At 42.5% G+C, this 23,368-nt stretch overlaps 1 protein-coding gene across 2 annotated transcripts; it reads left to right on the top strand.

Moving 5' to 3' along the window:
- The first annotated feature begins 4,580 nt into the window (after positions 1-4,580).
- Positions 4,581-23,368, top strand: LOC147443280 (growth-regulating factor 4-like). 2 transcript variants are annotated; one of them, XM_086529183.1, is made up of 5 exons: positions 4,581-5,664; positions 7,498-7,746; positions 21,039-21,525; positions 21,829-22,715; positions 22,873-23,368. In XM_086529183.1, exons 1-5 carry the CDS (start codon positions 5,115-5,117, stop codon positions 22,938-22,940), a joined length of 2,241 nt encoding a protein of 746 aa, XP_086385309.1. In that variant the 5' UTR covers positions 4,581-5,114; the 3' UTR covers positions 22,941-23,368. The 2 variants fall into 2 exon arrangements, with proteins under 2 accessions (XP_086385309.1, XP_086385310.1); XM_086529184.1 differs by lacking the exon at positions 4,581-5,664 and adding an exon at positions 6,355-6,554.

Raw genomic sequence — 23,368 nt, 5'->3', positions numbered from 1 at the left:
TGCATGTTTATGATAATGGGACATACAAGCTTAGTGAACTTGATGGCACGAAAGAGAATCACACTATTTAAGAAGCGGGATGGACAAGTGGTTTATGATGATAAAGTCTCAAAAGAATTGTTGAGGATGATGAGATATATGCATCATTATATGCTTCCAATGATGCCCTCCTTCATTATGAATATTAAGAGATTGAAGACAATTGACACATATTCGAGGATGTGCAAGTTCATAGGGGGTGGATGTCGTGATGCTCCACATCCACCATGGCAAAAGAGAATAAAATAGGGTTTGGATAAGTATTTAGGAAAAGTGCATTGCGGCTTAGTTTTGAGTCGGTTACATAATTTCTGCTAGAAAAATTTATTCTTAGAATATGGTGATTGAAGGATATGGCCAATCCCATAGTGGGTATTGGGAAGAAATGATGTGCTTTGCAATGTTTTAGTTGATATGTATGCCAAATGTTAGGCTTGGAGATGCTTTGGAAGATATGTATGCCAAATATTGTGCTTGGTGATGCTTTGGTAGATATGTATGGCAAATTTGGTGCACTTCAGAAAGCACAAAAGTGCTCGAGGAGAAAAGTTCTCAAAATACTATCACTTAGAGTATATCAATATGCCCAACATGGCAGTGGCAAGGAAGCTTTGAGTTGCTTTTTTTAATCAACGGCTGTCAGAGACAGATGATGCATTAGTTGATATGTAAGCCACATGTGGTGCACTTCAAAAAGCACGAAAGATTTTTGAAGAGCTTATGGTCCCTCCGAATGAGTAATTGATTGTAGGGTATGTTATCAGCAAAGCCTTGGTTGATAAAATGTAGTGTCTCCCAATCCCCTATGTTGGAAAAAATTTAGGACTTTCAGGCTAAAACAAGCAACCAAATGCTCTTGTTGTGGTGGGCAAGCCAAAGCAAGTAGAAATTGATATCAGGTTAAAGCTACCATTGCAATCTGGAGTTCTTACTGGGAGATAAATTGAGCGCATTGGAAATGTTGTTGGCGAGTCACATAGTACTATAACAACCATCTACATTGAAAGAAATCCATGTGCAACTGAAGCAAATTATGCTACTAAATTGAAAGCACTTTTCCTAGGTCTTTGGAGAGTCTAGATTTTCCCTACTGTTTTTCTCCCAAGAATAGCATGAGTGCTTTTAGAAGTAGCAGATACCCAACCTCATCACTAGTTGACATCTCCTTTTGGGAGGTGGGATCAATGGCTCACGATCACCGATTGATTGTGACTGTTGAATTACCTAGAGAATGCAAAAGATTCCCACTTTCCCAGATTCGGGGCTTGATCTCGCTACTCTCTCCCTCTTGGGATTGACTCTAACCGAGCTAAGCTATCGAACCTCCGTTGAAAGGTACATGTGTGATAAGTTTATAGATCACGGCATTGCGAACAAGTTTACATCTAGTTCGCACCTACTTCACACCAAGTTCAGATTGAATTCACACCGAATTTGGTGTGGTGTAAATACCCTCCCAAGTTCACACCAACCTCACACTTAGTTCAGGCTGAGTTCACACCGACTTCGTGTGTGGTGCACATACCTCCTGAGTTCACTCTTAGTTCACACCTAGTTCAAATGGTGATCGAACGGCTTGGATTGCACGTGCCTCACGACGCCTAATGTGGGCCATTGATCCCACTCCCTAGGGACGTGTCAATTAGTGACGAGAGATACCCATGTATGTGTAAGACCAAGGGTAGCTCCATGCAGGGACCAATGAGAACATGGCACAGGGGCTCAAACCTATGTATAGAGAAGAGGTAGGATGCAAGGCACAAGAGTTTTCCCAGTCTTCCCTTGGCATTTCAGTGGTATTAGAGTGGTTCACATTCTTGGGAAAAGTGGATTGTGGAGCTCTGCTTGCACATGCATGAGTTCATGCACGGGCTTGCATGCATGCAAGTGAGAAAGGCGAGGCAAGGATGTTGTATTGAGAGAAACCCTGTGGGTACGACTGACCCAATAGAATCTAATGTGACCAACTCCGACTAAGTAGGGTTTGGACCTGTTAATTTAGCAACTTAGACAGATGCTGCCTTGGATGGCATCAAGTTGTCTCAATAGCACCTGAAACCCAACACATGTGCACTACTAATCCCTTGTTCTTGTATTGGGTTATATGGAACAACACTCTTCTCCATTATCTCCTACACATTACACTGCTGTTGAGAGCAAACTCTGATTTTCCGACTTTGTGCAAACTTTTTTGGCTCCAACAAACCTGTTATTGGCTAGTTTAGATGAGGTGGCTTACCTTGAAACTTTTTCAACCTAAAACCATTAACAGGCTTCTCTACTATGGTACGAAAAACATCAGCCACAATAAATGTTCCTTGGCCCAAATCTTGCACAATCTGGTATGGACCTTTATACCTTGATGTGAGCCTTAACTGGATGTGGTCCTAGCCTGGAATTGTATAGCATTACCTAATCTCCAACTTGAAAGACATTAAAATTAACATTCATACTGACGCAAGCTTTCCTCCTTCCTTATATCACTGAGATGATATAGGAACTGACCAACTGCAATTGTTCTCTTGATGTAGGGACACAAAAATCATGGTTCAGGAGTCATTTTAAACCCATGTTGGTCCCATAATATTATATCGACATGTTGGAATGATTTTTTTTCATTATAATGAAGATTCTTACTTGCAGGAGCTTCTTGGACAATCGAAAGGCAATCTTGAAATTGTTTTTAGGGCATCTAGTTCCCAAAAGTATCTGTGAGAACCTCTGATTGGCTAGAAGCCTATGGGCTAAGAGTTTAGCGGCTAGGAACCTAAGAGAATAGGTTATATCCTAAAAGTGATAAGGGTTATCCTATACTAGGATGTGCATAAATAGAAAGGAGTCTTATAACCTATCCTACGAGAATAGGCTATATCCTAAAAGAGAAAAGGGTTATCCTATACTAGGATGTGCATAAATAGAAAGGAGTCTTATTTATAAAGTTAGTTGGCTTACGAAACGAGTTCGATGGGTGGAGCTTTATGCACTGATCTCTTTAGTTTACTAACATGGAAGACAAGCTGAACCTAAGAATTGTCCGCGATAACTCATGTTTATATGCTATTCTCTCAACCTATTTTGGGACTTTAAAGGGACTACAATATCTAAGAGATAGTTTGTCATACTTTTCGTTTTCATGGTTTCTAACTTCGCAGAAATGTTTAGGAATACAAAGGCACCTTCTACAAAGGTTACTTTGTTTTTGTTTTTTATTAGCATACGTCTTAGCACGATCCTGTGCACTACGAATGCTCTGATTTTCTCCCTTCAACATATAAATGATATCTTCAAGGAAATCCTTGAGGGATCGACTCTTCTCCTTCTGTAGATAGGCCTACAACCATAGGAGATCTCAAATGGAACCATATATCAATCTGAATGGTGTGAATCCAAGTGCTAAATGTTTGGAACTATTGTAAGCGAATTCCAAAATGGATAAGTACTCTTTCTAGCTAGGTTGCTTCTTACTCTCTAAAGAACACAACATGTTCTCTAAGATTTGGTTAACTCTTTTGTTCGGTTTGACCATCAGATTGTGGATGAAATGTTGTACTCATGCTCAAAGTGATATCTAGCTTTTTGAAGACTTCCTTCCAAAAATGATTATTGAACTTTCTATCTCTGTCTAACACTATATCCGCGAGTCCATTCCTCAAAGGAGAGACTTTATAAGTTTTCGAAGCCCGTTACACTTGAGGTGTTTCTATCTTGGTGAAGCTTTGTTCTTCCTTGTCGATAGAAATATTGCCCCTTGTTACAGATTGTAGAAAAATTAAATATTTAAGTGGTTGCAATGAGTTTTGGGGCCAATAAGAAACAAGTTGCATGAAGCAACACAACATGGAGATTGGAGCAGTGAGGGGTAATGTGCCAAGGTGGGGTTTGACCAATGACCCCCTGACCAATGACCCCCACCGCTTGTGATGGGATTATGGGAAAAGCGGCTCCAGAATGAGTGAGGCGGTCTGGTGTGACAAGCATCTTGAGCCGGACGGGGGAAGCATTCTAACAGGAGCCTGGAGGAGAGCTCTCATAAAAGGGGCGCCGCCAGGTAACAGTGACCGCCCCGACGCTTCTTCATCCCGATTCCCTACTGCAAAGCTTGTGTCTCCTCGCTTGCTCACCATTTGTTGTCCTGGACTTTTCCAGCTATTTTTACCGCCTTCTTGTTTTTTTCTCCCCCGTCTATTCTCTTTCAGCTCCGTGGCAGTAAATTCTCTCTCTCCCTCTCTCTAACTCTCAATGAAGTGTCTGTCTCTTTCTCTCTCTCCGTTTGTCTCTCTCTGCTGTGTGTTGGGACCTGGGTGTTCTCCTTTGTGACACAATTGCACTGAAAGCTCACTCTCTCGCAAAAGCTCTCTTGCAAAAGCTCTGCGTGTACACACTGTGACACACACTGTATTCACAGTCACTCTCTCTTTCTCTCATCTTCTCTCTCCTAGCGCCGAGCGGATGTGTTAGGAGCTGGAGCAACTGCTGTCTACTCAAACCTTACCTTCATGTACCTGCGCTCCTCTGGTACATGTCCTTGGTTTCTGCCCCTACTACCTGCACTGCAAGGGGGGCCTCATTAGCACCATATCCCTGCAAGGAGAGTCAAGCATTAACACACACACTACATTATCGCCACACACGAAATCTGTACACCGACCCTTCCCCCTTGTTGTCCCTAGCTTTCCCCTCTCTGTTGCACCCATACACTTCAGCTTTCCAATCCTTGTAACATCACCCATCTTCTCTCTCTTGAGGTCCCATGCCTCTCTCTCTCTGCCCACTGCCCAGCTCCTGTACCTTTCAAGATTCTCCCTCTTCAACATACTACTACTACTAGCTGCTCTTTCCGAGCCAGGGACAGTCCTAAGGTCAAATTAGGGGGCTTTCCAGCAGAGCTACTCGTAGGGAAGAGAGTTTAATTACCACCTCATTTTTAGGTTTAATTGCGTGCGTGGTTTATTGTCTCCTTTGCGCAAGCTGCTGGCTTCTGGCTGCTGCCTTCCACCTCTGCCAGGAAAAATTCCCTGCCATTTCCTCTGCTTTGAATTTCGCATTCCCCCTTTTTTTTAGCCTGCATAAAGTATATGCAAAGCAGAATGTTCTCTGCTTTCAACAATTCCAATACTACAGCCCTCAAGCAAGCGCAGTCTCAGCAGCAGCAGCCCCCGCAGCAGCAATGCAGGCCCAGCTGTGATAGCATGGACGTTGACGACAGAGGCAGCCTCATGTCCAAAATAGCCAGAACTGGAGACTCGTCTACCCTTTTCATGAGTAGCAGCAGCGGCAGCCAGCCTGAACATGCAGAGACTACCCTTCGCATGCTGCAGATGGGCAGTGCATGTGCCGGCACCGGCCCCACCGCACTCGGTTCCCTCGGCTCACTTGTTCGCAGTAATTCTATTCTCTCTGACGGTCGCCTCAATTGCTCACCCACAGATTCCAATGCTTCAGACAGCGCTGCCCTCCTGGCACCCATCCATGAGAATGTCTCCTCAGCACTTCTGATGTCTGCAGATCATCTGCGCATGGGTGTTCGGCCCGAGTCAGTTGCCGCGATGTATGATAACATGTCGGTGCGGTCTGCTTACCATCATCCTCACTCTGCCTATAGCTCTCTACAAGCTCATCCAGCAGGTACTTTGTCTCGTTATTCGGAAGGGTCCTGAAACCAAGCTTTGAATGTAGATATGGCACTGTGGAGCGAGGAGAGTGGAAGGATATCGGTGTATAAGGAGTTGTTTGTGAGGGTGAAATACTATTGGTAACAGGTGGGGGAACACTAACAATACTTTTGAAGGTGTACCATTTGAAAGGGAATACCACCTAAAGGGAAACAAACAGGTGGCCAAGGTGATCAATAAGGGTAAAGGTTAAGAGATGGACTTGAAGCTTGTTGATCGAGCGGACTTTTCAGGAAAAGAAGATGGGTTTGTACGAGGCAGTCTTAGTGAGGCAGGCATGTGTGTGTTTTTGGGGTGGTGGTGGTAGATTGCAAGGGCACGCTTGCTTTATGTAGGCTGCAAGGAGGCATGGCACTGTAGGGCGCTGAAGGAGAGTTGAGTACCTTTCCAGCGAGATGCATTGTCCATACACAACATGCTGCTATCATCATGAGCAGAGCCCCTCTCTACCTTCGCTTTACGCTGTTACTGTAGCTTGACTTGACTTGAACCTCACAGCAAGGCTTCTCTGTAGCTTGCAATGAATGTAACTCGAGTAGAGTGAGGCAACGCGAGCTCTTGATTGCATGCTGCGCTCTTTTGCGAGCTAGATTGTGCTGTGCTTATTTTATTTGTGCTGCTCATGATTGTGGAGTGGGTAGGATTCGAACCTTGGGAATGCCCAGATTTTCATTCAACTACCGCTGCTATTTTGCTGCGTCTTTTATCGACGGGAGTCTTTCCGAAGCTCAGCTGTTAGGATTCTCTCCCCCAGCCATAGCTCTCGTCTGAGGAATCATCCTGCAGTTTGTGCAATAGCACAGTAGTCCATAGCCATGCATGCAGAGTGCAGCTTGTGTAGGGGTATGGTTCTATTTTTTCTCTGTCCAAAGCCATTCGCTTTCAGAGAGTGTTACATTCTTGGGGGGACCAATGTGTTACAGAGAACGGAACCCGTTTATATTATTAAAGGAAAGTTCGGCCCGTCTCTATTATGGTATTTGGGAGTTGCATTTATTCTAATTAATGCACGAGTAAGTAATAGGCCGCGTTCTGCAGCAGCATCTTGGTGATTTTCCTTCACGTATTTTGCGTCGTCCTGGCCCCTGGGTTCGGCTTTTGCGTACGCAGAAAACGAGAGGGAAGTAGGTTTATTGAATGGAACGAAGCGAGGACGACACGAAAGGGAGGAGAGCCTGGAGGTCATTGTTCACTACGCATAATATCAACCTCACTAGGGTAGGGGTCTGCGAAGACGTGGCTGGTCGATGAAGAGCTGCTGCACTGCACAACATACGCCTTAGAGAAGGACGGAGGCCCGATTAAAAGGGAGGAGGGAGCACGTCCAGATCAGGCGTGCTGCAGCTTGTGTAGCTGTCCCATGATGGACTCAATTCTCTCTTTTTGTTCCGTTCAATTATTCTCAGGCTGCGTGTGTGTGTGTGTGTGTGTGTCTCCCCCTCTCTCTCTCTCTCTCTCTCTCTCTCTCTCTCTCTCCCTCTGGCATGCATACAGTCCCCTTCACCCTGCACTCCCTTTGCCCAATGGCCTCTCCTGCAGCATACAAAGCTACTCAGCTAGCGCTGAACACATGGCATACCCTAATTCGGCGGCCCTCGTCCTTTCCTGCAACTTTTCTAGATGACCCTCGAAGCACAGCTCTCTAGCGTTCCGCCAATATCAGTCATGGAAATTGCACGTGTAGTTATTTTGTTGTGCCTATCCAGGGGGTTCTTAAAATTGAGTTTTCAGTCTCTAATTAATATAAATACAATCTGAGGGTTGACAAATTTTGTTTTCCCCGCAGCTCTGCCGCTTGGGATGAGTGGAAACAGCGGCGCCATGCAGGGTCTGACAGAGCAGGAGGTGGTGATGAGCATGTTGCAGGCAGGACGCATGGGCAGGGCCTTTACCCCAGGCCAGCTGCGCGAGTTGCAGCATCAAGCACTGGTTCTCAAGTACATCATAAACGGTGTGAACGTGCCCCAAGATCTCGTCACCCCAATTCGCGCTAGCCTTTCCGGCCTCTCTCCGGCTACCGCTCACCTTGCCAATTGTAAGCTTCCTATTCTATTTTGAGAGAGAGAGAGAGAGATAGAGAGAGAGTCAAGTGCCTTGGTTAAGTTTACCGGAACTGACGGCGGTAGCTCTCCTGTGTTTTGGATAAATGCTCTATGCTTGCGGAAGCTACGTACTTCAGCTGTCGCTGGAAACCCATTTGTCGTCATTGGCTGTTGTTTTAACTAGATCCAGACCATTGTGCACTAATATCGACAATTCTTTGAATGCTTCTAGGACTAACCCTTAGAAACCTCACCAAACGTATGATACGTAAAAAGAGGGTGGGTCTCTACAACCCAAGAGTGTTTTCCCTTGTATCGGGCTTGCAAGGACGCTTGAATTAGTCACGTGCGATGGTTCTTCGCAGATCACATTCCGGCATCGAATGCAAGGGAGGCCATGATAACTTTTCCTCGACTATACTGTGCATGTGCTGATTACAAATAGCTCAATAGGTCGATTGGCACATGGGTGCGCGAGTCTTAAAACTTAATCTATGCTCTTGATTCACGGACGATTCATACGGCGGTGATTTGTTCACTTCACCTATCAAACTAAATGCCTAGATGTAGAAACATTTGTCATGGTCTTCTTGATTTGATTGTCATGTTGCTAGGCTAAGGTGTAGGAATTTGGAAGAAAAAAGACTTTGCTCTCTCAATGTAAAGAGGGTGTCTAGCATGCTTTGGGCTAGGTCGCGTGGACTCTCGCGCGATTTGCCCGGCAGCCTTCATCGGCAACTTGATATCGTTTCGAAGTTAAATGCTCACAAACGTTTTAAAAAGATGTGCATGGGTTGTTGTTTTGCGAGTAAAGCAGGGTAATGAGGAATGGGCGGAACGGAGCCCTCCCATTCCCGGAACGCGTTCGCAAGCTCGACGCCTCCTCGAAACGGAAACGGGACCGGAATGCCGTTCCCTTCCTAGGCATAACCGGAATCGCAGTCGGAACGGGGCTCGGAACGACATCCGGAACGTGGAACGGCAAATCCGGAACACCAAAGTTTTAAAAATGGCAGTGGGATAGTTTTTTTGAACTTTTAGGGGGGGGGGGGGGGGGGGGGGGTGTTATTTCCAACCTCTCCTATATAAAGAAGGGATTTAAACCCTCTTTCTCTCAAGCTCTCTACCTCACCCTCTCCCTCAAGGCTCTTTCTCCCTCTCCCTCTCCCTTTCCCTCAAGGCTACCGTTCTGGCCCCCGTTCCCGTTCCGCCACCTAGAGCGCCCCTTGTTTTGGAAACGTCCTAGAGCCCCCCGTTCCCATTCCCCGTTCTCGTTCTGGATAACTATGGAGTAAAGCATGGCAACCGCCCGGTCCTTAACACTGCACCCATTTCATAGTTTGTTTTTGGAGCTTTTGACTCGCATTTTGATAGCCATCATGGTGTCAAGGCCATCGGTTGGTAACCGGCTTGCTTCGCAGGTTTACGAGAGATTGGAGCGCTGTCTGCAAGCGATCTAGCCCTTACAATGTGTATTTAACCTTTGTCTCTTCTCCTTTGGAGTTCCCTTGCACTTCATCAAATGTATGTATTTTAATTTTCTTTTGGAAGCCACCAAGAGAGATAGTATTCAGTTTCTTTTAGGGTGTAACTTCAAAAGTAACAATGAGTTTCAAAGGTACATCTTTCTTATATAGATACACGACACACTTAGCAAGCAAGAAGGTCGACTTGCACAAGGATGAGAGCTTTGTCTAGACTCTAGAGGAATGTGAGAAGTATCATCTTTTTTGTGCAGACTTCTAATTAAATCTACAGAGCCTTTAAACAAATTTAGGGTGGTTATTTATGAACTATGTCTCAAAGCTTTACTTGTTGAACAAAATTTCTCTTTTTCACATTTATTACATAGTTACTTATAGAAGAGAAGGGTGTTATTTATAGAAGGTATGCAAAGATTTAACCAAAGAAGTTATATTTTGTTTAAGAATAGTTTAAAAAGAAAGGGTTCTTCCAAGCTCGAGTACTTGATTGTGTGTGGTATTCAATGTCTACCTATTGTGTGTATAGAAAGGGGGCTTGTAGCAAAGTAGCTAGGCATAAGACTAATCTTGGATGTTACTATCTACTATCTTGTAACAAGGTCCCATTGTACTAGCTAGGTCCCATCGTACTAGCTTAACGAAAAGGACGTAAAGAAGGAGGCACTCTCATAAGTCTAACTTGCAAGAAGACTATGACAAAAGATATATTTTCAAAACAACACTACCTAGATATAGATATAATTGTATGCATGCATTCTCAATTTTAATGTTTTTGAAAGCAAGTGTTGTGTTGAGAGTTCTCTCTGTAGATCTAGGTCACAAGTCTCTTTTGTTATAATGTGTGTTTTGGTAGGAAGATTCACATATGTTTCTTGTTTATGATCGACATGTGAATTAGCAATCTAACAAATAAGTTAAATTTGGAGTTTGCTAGTTGGGAACCTTTTCTACAGGGTTGCATGCTAGGTGCTCTACTTGCAGGCCATACACTCCAGGCTAGGAATGCTAGAAGTATGGTTAAAAATGTGTAGCTCATATTAAAAGTGCCTCATTTGTGTGTTTTATTGACTATTTTGCATAGAGATCTTCCCCATTCAATGTTGCTAGTAGATTATTGCTACTCATGAGTTAAAATAGCCAAGGATTAATAGAGCCATACCTATCTCTACACATTTTACAATCAAAAAGGTTTTTCCTCAAAGCCTTTAGAGTGGCTCACATGCAGATTTAGGCATCACATGTATGCAATCCTATTGATGTGGGTTCTTTAAGAGATAATTCAAAAATGAGTATATGAACTCCTATTATAATATGGCTTGAATATTATGCTCTCATAGAAGTCCGAGTTTCTCAAATATATTCAATAGTGATTCTATTTACTGAATATTAAAAATAAGAGTAACTAATTATAAGCGAGTGGCATTATTTAGTACCTCATAACAATAGATTAGTTTGTGCAAGGTCCTAATGTAAGCTCTTCATTCTTGTGTCTTTGATAATTGCATGGATGTCGTAATTGTGCTACTCTTAAGGTACCCTCAACACGAGAGGAGTCAATGGTAACACAAAACATTTGTGGCTAATGATCAAGGTGGATAGGTACAATAAATGTGGTACAAAAAAAACGATAAAAAATGTTGTACAATATGGGTAATCACTACCAATATTGAAAACAATATGCATGTTAAGTAATGATTATAAATAGGTGTATATGTCTACTTAGGCATGGTTGCATACTTGTAAATATGCATGCATACACTCTGACATACATGCACACGGATGCATATATACATACATGTTTACAACCTTATATACATGCATATATGTGTTTTGATGAGTGTATAAGTAACAACTAGTACCTTAAGTACCAATACCAATATGCACATTGAATGGTATGGGAAGAATAATAAATACGAGTTTGGTATGCAACCTTGTTAATGATGTGATATCCCTCACACTTTCATATTAGGATGAAGGAAAGACAAGGTAAGAAAAATCGTACTTTATCCTTCTAGGGTGCAATTAGTGGAAGGACGAAAGAGTAACTCAAAATTGTGCCCTCCGGCTAAAATTATTAGGTTTGTGTCAATTGAAAGTTGGTGCAAGTAGGTGGTAGTCCTTCCCAATGGAATCAATGGAGATTGCAATGCAGGGTGGGTTAATATTGTCTCTCTCCATCTTTAGCCACGTCTCTCTTTCTCTTTCTCTCTCTTTCTCAATTGAAAAGTCGGTGCAAGTAAGTGATACTTTCCAATGGAATCAATGGAGATTGCAATGTAGGGTGGTTTAATATTGTCTCTCTCCATCTCTAGCCACGTCTCTCTCTCTCTCTCTCTCTCTCTCTCTCTCTCTCTGCCCGCCTTTCGCTATGGTAGAGATGTTGCAAGACCAAGCTATTGCAATAAAGATAATGAGTGACCTGAATGCGATTATTGCTATTGAAAAATCTTACTTTGATTGAGTGCGGATCTCTAAGCTAATGAAGTTATCTTTTTATCATAGAACTAGTAGGTATCCCCTCGTAAATCATAGGCCTAGATATGGCCTCCCGTTAGAGTATCAAGGGTCAAGAATCTCGTAGGTCGTATAATCCCTCGCGTTTTGAGAAAATCCTAGTATGCAAATAGGTGGCATTTGAAATGTTTTATGGTAATTGTCATGTAGCTCTTTTTCTCCCTATTTTCTATAGTAGCATTTGTTGTAAATAATCTTGACGCTTGTTTTTTGCTATGCAATGGGGACCACTTATAGTAATGGTGGATATTTCAAATTTCGTGTTTATTCATCAAAGAATAATTCTATCTTTGGATACATGACGAGTGATCTACATAATGCTGGCCAAACTAGATTTATGTATGAGACCAATAGACACAAAAACTTCATTACTCCATTTAATAGTGTCTCAAGATTCATGTTTGAGGCAACTTATTAAGAGTCATTGTCCAGGGTATCAAGAAGCTATGAAACTTTGATTGATAGAGCATATGCTTGTTGATCGGCTAGTGTTATAAGTACAGGAGAGTAAGTTATGACATAATGATGACTAGGCTCAAAGGATTCAAGATAAGAGGTAAATCATTTTCTTTTTGTAACGATAAGCCTAAGAAAGGGGCTACTATTGTCCCTCATACAAGAGAGTCAAAAGGGAGCCTCAAGGATAAATATATGATGTCTCTCTAGTAGATAAATGAAAGTTTACAAAATGTAATTTGCTTTGCTTTTGTTACACACGTTCATTAATAGAAATAGATCATGTCCCCCGATTTGTGTCAACACCCGATTTCTATTGAAGACGTGTGGAGATGTCAATCTACACTCCATGTAACAAGATTGTTTATATTTAATGCTCATGTTGTCAATCTTGCTAGTAACGGAGTTTTTGATCATTGAATGGTGTCCTCTAGTTTAATTATTCACTTTGTGCAATGAGACTCCCTATTGCCTAGCTGAACGTAGGCTTTAAGATAGTCGATGTTACTTCGATCGGTATGTTTAGTTCCACCAATAATGGTTTGGTAGCTTCGAACGACATAAGAATGTAGCTTTTTGTGACGTAGTTGATAGTAAGAAGATGAATAACTACTAAAATATTACTTTCAAGTTTTTTGATGTTGGATCTTGTACAAGGAGCATTAGTTTTCCAAAGCTATTCTTGTTCAGCTAGTTATCAATAACTCAAGGATAGATATGTAATGCAAAAAAATTATGTGCTTGTAGGAGCTTGTTTTGAAAAGAATACAATATAGATATTATATTCTATTTAGTCAGCATTATAGTAGTGGAGGCATCTTAAGGCACTTACATACAATACTAGAAACCTCATGATAACTTTTGTATTGTTTTCCAAGTCTCTCACAAAACTAAAGGATCTTCTTTATTTTGAAGCTAAATAAGAATATCTACATGAAGGAAATAGCTTTTGAGCACTTTAAGATTTTGATGCCTATCTGTATATTGTTTTAAACAACCCTTGTTTTAAACAACCCACTGACTTAGAATGCGCACGATTGAACATGATTAAATATTGATTTTGCATGTGTTTGTCGTTTCTATCATTTACTTTTCTTTTAAATCACACCTTTCTTATGCCTTGCTCTCTTGAGGGCTCTCCCATAGGCCCTGTAAAAAGATTTGTGGAGGATTTTTAAAAACAAATTTGTGTGCCCCATGCCTTTGCTTACTTTTGTGGAACCCTCACGAAGGAAATAGGAGGTAGCCTCTAGTCATTGCGACAATTTAGGTAGGGGGTGTCTCAACCATCTCCCACATCAAAGGCAACATCTGTGGGAAGGGCTACACTTGATCAGAAGGGATGGGCTCCTAGAAATAGAGTAAATTAGAAAGGCTATAACTAGTAGCTAGTGTGGGTTTGATGCGGTATCGATATTGATTCATGTTATTTTAAGAGGCTCTTGAAAAGGCGAGAGACGGCCCTCTTAACTTCAAATTAAGAAGCTATTGTCGATATTATTTGCAAATCTAGAACCGCTTTTTGTATTCTATGGCTATATAGATTTGCATATCTACCTTTCACGAATGTACAAGTCAGTTGCTATTGCATTTCTTTCCAAGAGTTTGATGTGTCATAGAGAATATCATATTGCAATGATGCCCTCTTTTGTGTCTATGTTGCATGGTTTTCCTTTATGCTGGACGTTGTGGGAAATGGAAACACAAAAACAGAAAGTAATAAGAAACGAAGACGAAACGCTAAAGTCTTTTAGGGTTAAAATGGAAAAACACCATGTCAGCAAGAGTGCTACTATCAATGTATGAAGTAACTTATCATTATGCTTTATCTCAAGCCTCTCTTGCAAGCTCACTTGGGCCTTGGTGGCAAGCTCTCAAGTTTCCTCTACTCTCTCAAGCATCAAGCTCTCAAGCTTCAAGGCTCAAGCCCCCTCTACTCCGTCGAGCTTCCTTTATAGTCTAGAGTCTATCTACTCTAGTCTTTCGAGTCTCGAATTTCTATGGATAATCAAGCCCCTCTCTCTCTCTCTCTCTCTCTCTCTCTCTCTCTCTCTCTCTCTCTCTCTCTCAGCCTTTCTATCTACTCTCATGAGGCAAGCACTTCCGGGGTTTGATGTGCCATTGTGCGCTCACCCCCTCCCTTGTTAGGCTTTAGCTTTTTTTTATGCCTCTTCGTCACTTGCCATTTTGAGCCCTTGAGGCATGCATTTATCTATTTGTATTTTCCATCACACCATTGATGTTTTATTGGCATATTTTGCATTATGAGTCATGTTTCTTGTTTTTTTAGTGTAGCTCAATAATTAAAGTGTTCTTAGCAATATAGTACATGCGTGTTGCTCAAAAAATCGAGAAAAAAAATAAATTTTGAGTCTTGATTTCATTCTCTTCTAACTTTTGTTGTCCCAATCTCGATCTTGTTCTCCATACCATGTCTCTATATAGAAAAGCATTAGAGTAGAGATTCAGGGGTGCATTCATAAGAATTTGTTTCCATGATGTGAAATATTGACCATTGAAAATTTCCTTAATATTTCAATTTGTGAAAGCGTCATTTAGTTTAAGGGCCTCATGAAGGTCTATTTTATTAAATTGTTTACTATGTCCTATGCGTATTAGACCTATCTTCTCTTATGGAATTATGGAAGTAGAAAAATATTTTGGTGCTTTGGTTTGTCAACGCGTCTCTTTGTTAGGTTATTTCCTTCTCATTTTCTTGTTTTAGAATGGCAATGTGAACCCTTCACTTTGTTGTTTGAGTTGGGTCTTCCCTAACATATAGGTCATTTGTCACAATGAAAAGGGTTCATCATATGTTGAGGCACTTCAATAGCATCCTCAAGATTGGGAGTGGATAGATAAACATAGAGGCACCTATATATGCACACATACTCTGTAATGAAAATGGCCTATGTACTTTGAGATAGCGAAATTAAGATAATTAGAGAGAACATTTTTGTGAGACTACTTTGAGAACATAGAGGGTAAACTTAATTGATGGTAGCAACATAATCATAGTACTTAATTAACTTGACATGAATAACACTTTTGCAAGAGAGAGTTTAGAGAACTTGACAACAATTGAAGACCGAATTTATGTGGAGCCGGTCCCCCCTCTAATAGGCATTTGTATTATAGATTCTCCCATAAAGAGAGACTTGGTACAATACAATCTTTGTGTTCCTTGTGACATATGTGATGCAATGAAGATGGAAAGCTTCATGCATCACGAACATAACATAGACTCTGTAAAAAGCATTAACTATCCCAAGTCTCAGTCCCAAGGCCTCAAACACCTTCAGAGGTGGAGAGAGTTAGCGGAGAATGAGGGTAGGCAAGGGGAAGAAGAAACATTTATAGGAGAAAGAAATAGTCTCTCACTTATCATCACTCTTCTTGCTAGGATACATAATAGCATAGTAATGATAATGGAGAAGATGGCAAGCTTAAGGATTGAAGCATGGCTCTTGGTTGGATTTGCATTCCATAGCCAAGAGTGTTAGTGTAGGCTCTCAACTTCTCTGCTAGCTTGGAGAAGGATATGGAGCTCTTGCACTTTGCACTTCACACAACGAGAGTGTGTGTGGGAGAGTATACCCCCCTAGCAACCCCCCTTCTTGCTTTGGTCGACCCCCACCCTTTCTTCTACCTCAACTTGGAAGCTCATTGGACCCTTGCAAGCGTGGCCAATCACATGCAGAATGCATATCAAGCAACAAGGGTAGTCTTGGGATAAGTGTCCCCCTTTTTCCTTTGAGAGAGAGGACTTGATAAATGCAAAAATAATTAATTAAATCAACTAAAATATCATTGGATACCTTGGGAGGCTAACCGATAGGCTTTAGGCACACATGAGAGCAACATGGGTAGGGGCTTGACATGTGTCCTTGCTGCTTGTTCTTACCTTGTGTGTGTGTGTGTGTGTGTGTGTGTGTGTGTGTGTTTTCTCTCTCATGCCCCTAGCTTTGGGGCTCGCTCTCTCCTTTTTAGGGATGCCTTTGACTTATGAGACACAAACATAACAAAGAACCTCAAGCTTGGGTAGAGTTCCTACCTCAAGCTCGGCCCTAGCTTACCTAAGGTCAAAGGAATTCTAACACTAACCTTACGAGGTATTCAATGAAGCTAACCCTAAGGTCTTTAAGCTACAATGGCTAGCGTTGCTCTTTAACAAAGATGTCTCATTTGGACCCCTTTACCATTAGCCCCGTGGTAAGTTAGACCTGTAAACACATGTCTATATTCTAACCCTTGTTCTCGTCTATTCTTCGACATTAAATGATCAATTTAATATGAGAAAATCTTTTGGGTTGGTTAGATAGTAGATTCTATGACACTCATATACACACACACATACATTGATACCCACCATCCACCCACACACACGCACACGAATTAACACACAAGCTGAAGGTTCATGCTAGAATTCCAAAACGAAGTGAACAGACATTGGTATTCTTAAACAATATAATGGGATGGATTGATATGAGGCTCCTAAATGAAACAACTTTTTACACACTAAATATGAAATAAAATTTTAGTATAACACTTCACATCAAATGTATGCCTAACTTCTTTCTTCATTAAGGCTCGTTTTAGTGAAAAAGCTAATAAATTAAATTGTAAAAATTGAAAAAGAGATTAGTATAATGCCATGAAATGAAGGTACTTTCACATGAAAAGGTAGTTTCAATAAGAATAAATAATTGGGCCTACAATTACATGTCTTTTATGTTGTGCATGCGTGCGTGTGTGTATGAGAGAGAGAGAGAGAGAGAGAGAGAGAGCAAAATAAAAATTGGCAAGTTTGATGGCTCCATAAAACAAAACAAACACTATTTTATGTACTCAAAAGCAATGTGGCAATCACTCAGCCGATTGGAAGGTGCATCATTGACAAGTAGGATTATGGTTGGTTTGGGCATCTCAAGTGCCAATAGATAGACCTCCCTAGGCGACCATTCACCTGAAATGCTAAGTACACGTGTTAATGTTGAGCCCTGATATACTTGAGCAAAACTTGGAGAGGAAAGCATGTGAAATTTGCTATGGGGTGATATTGCACATGTCAAGGAGAGTAGGGAAATTTCTCTCTCTCTCTCTCTCTCTCATCCCCATCTTGGGTCTAGGGTCTATGGTCGTGTGTCCCAAGACTTGTTGGAAAGATTAGTCAAGTTTATTGAGATTGTACCTACAAATTAAATTTTCTCCATTCTTTCTCTCCACATAGTAAGGCATGTATCACATGCACCCCAATAGTCCCAAGTTGCTTGTTTAGGCATCTAGAGACACACTCCTTCAACAATATGAGCTCGATGCATGAGGCAATTAGGGCCGGAGTGCACAGGGCAGGAGATGCACGAGGTAGGTACAAAGGCGTATGAATGATTGTGGTCAGGCAACGAGCGGGAGATGATGGGTGGTAGACGACAGATCAAGGGGCCGTGGGAAATCTCCACGAGTTTTAGTGTAAATACTGGCAAAAGCTTCAAATTTTCACCTAAAACCCTTATTTTCTTCGATTGCGAAAAATGCCTTCTTCCCACCTCTCTCTCTCTCTCTCTCTCTCTCTCTCTCTCTCTCTCTCTCTCTCTCTCTCTAGCTAGTGTCACTCTCTCTCTGTCTCTCAACTGAGATATTTGTATTTGTCTCTCGCCAGTTCTCTCTCTCTCTCTCTCTCTCTCTCTCTCTCTCTCCCCGCATTGCATATCCCACTGTTGAAGATGTCAATGGTGGATGCAAATGCTACAGATGTAGGGAACGAGGGTGCATGTAAGGTCGCTCAATGGTGAGGTAGTGCACAGAGCAGGGCAGTGGTGGCAAGTCAAAGCGGATTGAGTGGAATGTGTCTGCTACCGAAACATGGAGACCCAGGGGCCAGGAGGCACGTTGACGAGAGAGGGAGATAGAGAGAGACGGATGACTTGCATCAGCTTGTGTGCATAAAGAGGGGGCGATTGATTTGTCCTAGAATGGAATAGGAGGGTAGGGGACGTATTTTCTTTTTACCTAGAGTACCCACGCATGGTGATCAAGAGCTGTGTGTGGAGCCTAGAGCCTCCTTTTACCTCTCTCTCTCTCTCTCTCTCTCTCTCTCTCTCTCTCTCTCATACATGCTTTTGCCGATATGTGCAAGGCAAGGTAGTGTGCAAGTTGCATGATGGGGATTTTCTATCGGTGCGAGAGGGTCTCTGCATGGGGAGCTTTCTAGTGGGTAGGACCAGGGAAGGATGGTGGTAGTAGCTCCGTGCAAGAGAACGAAGCACCATGCAGACACGAGATGGGGAAGTGGGAGAGCCATGGAGCACGACCTGAGCGTGGGAATTTGATGTAAGAGAAAGCACAATGGGAGGAGTGAGAGAATCTCAAAAGATTTTGGTTAATAAAATCGATAACAACGAGCAGGGCCAGAAAGCTATTCTCCAAAATTGCATTTACTCTTTTGACATGCTTGAAAAAGACTCTCTAGAGATAAACAATATAGTCATAGGAGTTTGATCCTATATATGAGGACAAAATTGATATATTGATAAAGGGTCCTTTCATTTAAGGATTTAAAAAAAATTCATTTCACTTAATTGTTTTAATATTATATGCCTATCTTTTCTTATAAAACTAAAGCATTAAAATATTCTTTTTGTTTTGATTTTTAATGTGTCTTTTACTTTACTTCTTTTTTATTTTATTTTGTTTCAAAATGCTGATGAACAATGTACACCGTTTACCTTACTATTTAAGTGGGGCCTTTCGTAATATATAAACCATTTGTGAGTAGAGGTATTGTTGAAAAAAAATAAAAAAATGGTCCACTAGTGGAGATAACGATAAGATGCACGAGGAGATTTAGAGGTAGAGGAGTGAGACGGGAGAGGCAAGCCATGTGGAGGCCATGCTTCCCAATTAGGGATATCTCTCCCCTCGTGCGTGCATTGCAGAGCGGAGGCATCTCTCTCTCTCTCTCTCTCTCTCTTTGTGCAGAGCAGAGGTAGGAAGTAGGCTTCATAAGGCCAAGGCGAATATAATCCTCTCTCTCTCTCTCTCTCTCTCTCTCCAGCTCTTGCTTCCTTCCTCGACATAGGCATAGTGGAGATGACGTGGGGGCACGGCTTCGTAGGTGCAAGTTCATGAATGGTAGGGAAAGCTTAGGTGCAAGCGCACAAGGAAGGTGGATTGTAGGCTCGCATGGACACGTCGAGAGGTAGGGAATGATAACACATAGGCGAAATAAGTTTTTGGTGACACAAACAGTAGGTGAGGGTTACGTGATGAGGACAGAGAGATTATTGAATGCATCTCGTAGGCTTCATAAGGCCAAGGCGAATAGAATCCTCTCTCTCTCTCTCTCTCTCTCTCTCTCTCTCTCTCTCTCACGGGGGATGGGTTTGTGATTCGACCTAGCTATATGGACACGCATCTTTCGCATGGTTTGCGGTGTGCCATTGGCCAGATTCGCACGTCCTCACATCAGCTCGAGATTGAGATTGGCAGATTCAGAAGGACACCGGCAGATAACAGAATATGCCGCTTATGCCATCTAGAGCCAGAGATAGAAGTACATTACATATGTCATTGCACAGTGTACTATGAGATACGAGGTCGTTTTCACTGTCTATTCAGAGAAGGTTTTGGGCTCTATCTAGGGTCATGAGTTATGAGGATCAAAGATGTCTTGGGCTTTATCTACTTGAGTTACACAAGCATAGAGGAACCTTACTGAGGAGAGGTGAAGAGAGACATCCCCAGAGACAGATCACAGATTTCTTTACACTAGATACTGTACACCCAGAAGAACAGACAGAGGAGCAACCAGCGACGGTGGAGAGGTCTACCCGAACTACTGGCATTCTCATAGACCGAGCATTGGAGCTAAGGAGATCTAGACGACCCCGAGGGAGGAGAGGAGCTACACAATTTCGAAGGAGGCTATGGCAAAGGATTCAAGCCATACTCTTTCGTCGTCCAGAGTGTAGATGAAGATGGATCTCTACTCCCCTCCCATATTGTCTTCACATTGTACTGCTTAGTTTAGGATCCCGCAGTATTTTTATTTTGTTATCCTAGTTTAATTTATTTTGTTAATCTGACTTTGTATCAGATACACCGCATTGTAACTTTCTGGTCTCATAGGTCACTTTGGCCTTTTGAAGACGTTAATGTAACATTTCATTTCATTTCATTTCTCTCTCTCTCTCTCTCTCTCTCTCTCTCTCTCTCTCTCTTGCTTCCTTCCTCGATATAGGCATAGTGGAGATGACGTGGGGACATTTCCCCGTAGGTGCAAGTTCATGAATGGTAGGGAAAGCTTAGGTGTAAGTGCACAAGGAAGGTGGATTGTAGGCTCGCAGTGATACGTCGAGAGGTAGCGAATGACAACACATAGGTGAAAGAAGTTTTTGGTGACACAAACAGTAGGTGAGGGTTACGCGATGAGGACAGAGAGATTATTGAATGCATCTCTCAATTAATGTATTTTATTTTAGGCGAGCCAATAGGAACCACTCTCAAAAATAGATAATACAATTTAATATTCAAACACAAGAAAAATTCTATATGATTGCAGGCACTTATTTAAACTTACTCTTCTTCGTCCCCCTTAACTTAGGAAGCCTTTGTGCTTCTTCACCTTGTTAATGTTCAGAGATTGGGGAGACCAGAGATTGGGGAGACCTAATACTGACTGAAAATGATATATTGTGTGTGTGTGTGTGAGTGAGAGAGAGAGAGAGAGAGAGAGAGAGAGAGAGAGATGGATACTGTAGGCCTAAGAAATTATTTTTCCAAGTTGTCTCTGAAGAAGTGGAATGGTTTATTTGTCCGACTTGTTATTGCAGTGCCATGGGGTGGTTACAGGTTGGGGTTTGGGGCCAATGCTGATCCAGAGCCCGGAAGGTGCAGGAGAACCGACGGCAAGAAGTGGCGATGCTCCAGGGATGTGGTGCCTGATCAAAAGTACTGTGAGAGGCATATCCACAGAGGTAGGCACAGGGCCAGAAAGCCCACAGACAACCAGCAGGCACAAACCGGCACATCGCCAGGTGTTTCCGCAGTCTCTGCGTCCAGTGGAGCTAGTGTGGCTTCCTCTGTTACCCTTGCTGCCACCAGGGCACCTGCTGGTATCCTGTCTACAGTTTCTCCAGTGACGCAGCAGCCGCCACAACAGCTAAGCTCGAGCCTTGGCATTCGCCAGTACTCCAATACCAACTCCCCAAGTGCCTCTGGTTTATCTGTGGGATCCTCTCTCACTGCGTCGCAATATAACCAGCTTTCATCTTTGCACTCCTCCGCTGGAACGGCCGCACTATCCTCCAAAGACTATCGGTTAGTATGAATCATCGATGCTCTTCTCTGCTCTGCTCTTTGCTGCACAAAGAGAGAAAAAAAAAATTCAGTCTATATTTTGAGTAGAACAGTGCAAAAATACTAGCTCAAAATTTCCAAATTCCGTTTGGAGATATGGTAAATAGGAATAATCTATGAATTCTTGTGACAATAAAGTTTTGAAAATTTCCATTTGAAGATATAATAAATAGGCATTATGTATGGTTGAGAAAATGGTTTTTCTTAGATGCATATTAATGGATTCTTAGAGACAATATACATCAAATTGGTTGTGATATGCAGGTACATGACTGGGATGTCGAGGAGTGACCTCGATCTTTGTGCTGAGCAGATGCTGTTTGCAGAAGCCTCCGGCAGCTCAAGAGGGATCGGTGGCCAAGATTTCCAGTCAATGAATCAGCAAGGGCTAACTATGCTTTCCTCCATCAACAACTCTTGGCGCACAGCATCAATGCAACAATCTCGGGCTCCTTCACCGAGTCCTTCACAGCAACCCTTGAAATCCAGCAGCCCTTCCATGATGCAATATAGCTCACCGCAGATTCGGACGCTTCTAGGCCAGGATTTCAGCCCACTCTCCGCTGAAGCTAACTCGGTTAGTTTACAGTCTATTGCCCAACATAATCAGCATCATCAACACTCGTTCCTGGGAGGTGGTTTTGGGTCCGCTGAAGCTGTTAGTAACGTGGGTCGGGAACCGGAAAGCCAGCCTCTTCGCCATTTTTTTGATGATTGGCCACGATCGAAGGATGCCTCCACTCTCTCTTGGTCTGATGTGGAAGATGAAAAACCTCATCGAAATTCATCGACGACACAGCTCTCTATATCTATACCTGTGTCTTCATCCGACTTCAACACAACCAGCTCACCTCCTGGCAAGCTAAAGCTGTCTCCTCTGAAGCTTTCCATGTCTAGGGCAGGAGAGGACGACATTCCACTGGGGGTTGAGCTTGGAGTTGGGATGGGCCTGGGTATCAATGAAGATCGCCACCGCCAGCAACAAGCCAATTGGATACCTATCGCCTGGGAGACCCCTGTAGGTGGTCCGTTAGCGGAGGTTCTTCAATCCAGTACACCCAGAGCGGGTAAAAGTTCAGGTCTTAATCTAATGACGGAAGGATGGGAAGAAAGTCCGCGAGACAGTCCTCAAATTGGATCTTCACCTAAAGGTATGCTAGAGCTATCTACTATCTTTATGTGAGATACCTAGTATGCAGACCTTGTGTAAAGATATGTGTGTGTGGGAGTGGGTGTTGATGTGACTCCTATTGTAGATAATTTTTATGAATCTCTGTTCTCTTCGTCTGGTGGCGTTTTATGTTGCAGAACGCGAGGTGGGTAGTCATTCTTCAGTGCCCGGGGCAATGGAGGCTTCATCAAAAGGCGTGGAATGATGTAGTCTCAGCGATGCTGCTGCTAAAGGGCTCAAATCTAATCAATCTCTCATGGCTCATATCCATCTCTAACTTCCACATTTGTAACACAGCGAAGGTGCATTGGCGCTTTGCCTCTCTATCCCACATTGGAAGGCGGCTAACTCAAATTCTGTTGTGTAGCCACTCTCATTAAGGCTGCAATGTGTGTCCGTTTGCTTACTGTCTGAAGTTTCTCTAAAATTCGGTGCTTGAGAAGCTCTGTACAACAAGTTTGTGCTAATTTGTCCATTCGTGTAAGCTGACCTTGGTAGGCAGGGACACAGTTCATGCGTACTTCGTATTCAGATCCTCAATGCTTGATTTTTCTCAGTAGGGTGTCTCATGCGACGAGCTTAACCACCATAACAAGTGTTCATTAATGAGGGATGTTAAAACTGATTGAGAAG

Source organism: Adiantum capillus-veneris, chromosome 14, assembly GCF_014529385.1.
Source record: "Adiantum capillus-veneris isolate H3 chromosome 14, ASM1452938v2, whole genome shotgun sequence".
In the NCBI taxonomy this organism is placed as follows: domain Eukaryota; kingdom Viridiplantae; phylum Streptophyta; class Polypodiopsida; order Polypodiales; family Pteridaceae; genus Adiantum; species Adiantum capillus-veneris.
The sequence above is the reverse complement of the archived record's forward strand: the minus strand, read 5'-3'. Positions and strand labels throughout refer to the sequence as shown.

Excerpts from the sequence above, each read along its gene's own strand:
- LOC147443280 (XM_086529183.1), top strand. The coding sequence starts at position 5,115 with ATGCAAAGCAGAATGTTCTCTGCTTTCAACAATTCCAATACTACAGCC. Across the intron at positions 5,665-7,497 it reads TCTACAAGCTCATCCAGCAG|CTCTGCCGCTTGGGATGAGT; the intron begins GTACTTTGTCTC and ends TTTTCCCCGCAG. Across the intron at positions 22,716-22,872 it reads AATTGGATCTTCACCTAAAG|AACGCGAGGTGGGTAGTCAT; the intron begins GTATGCTAGAGC and ends TTTATGTTGCAG.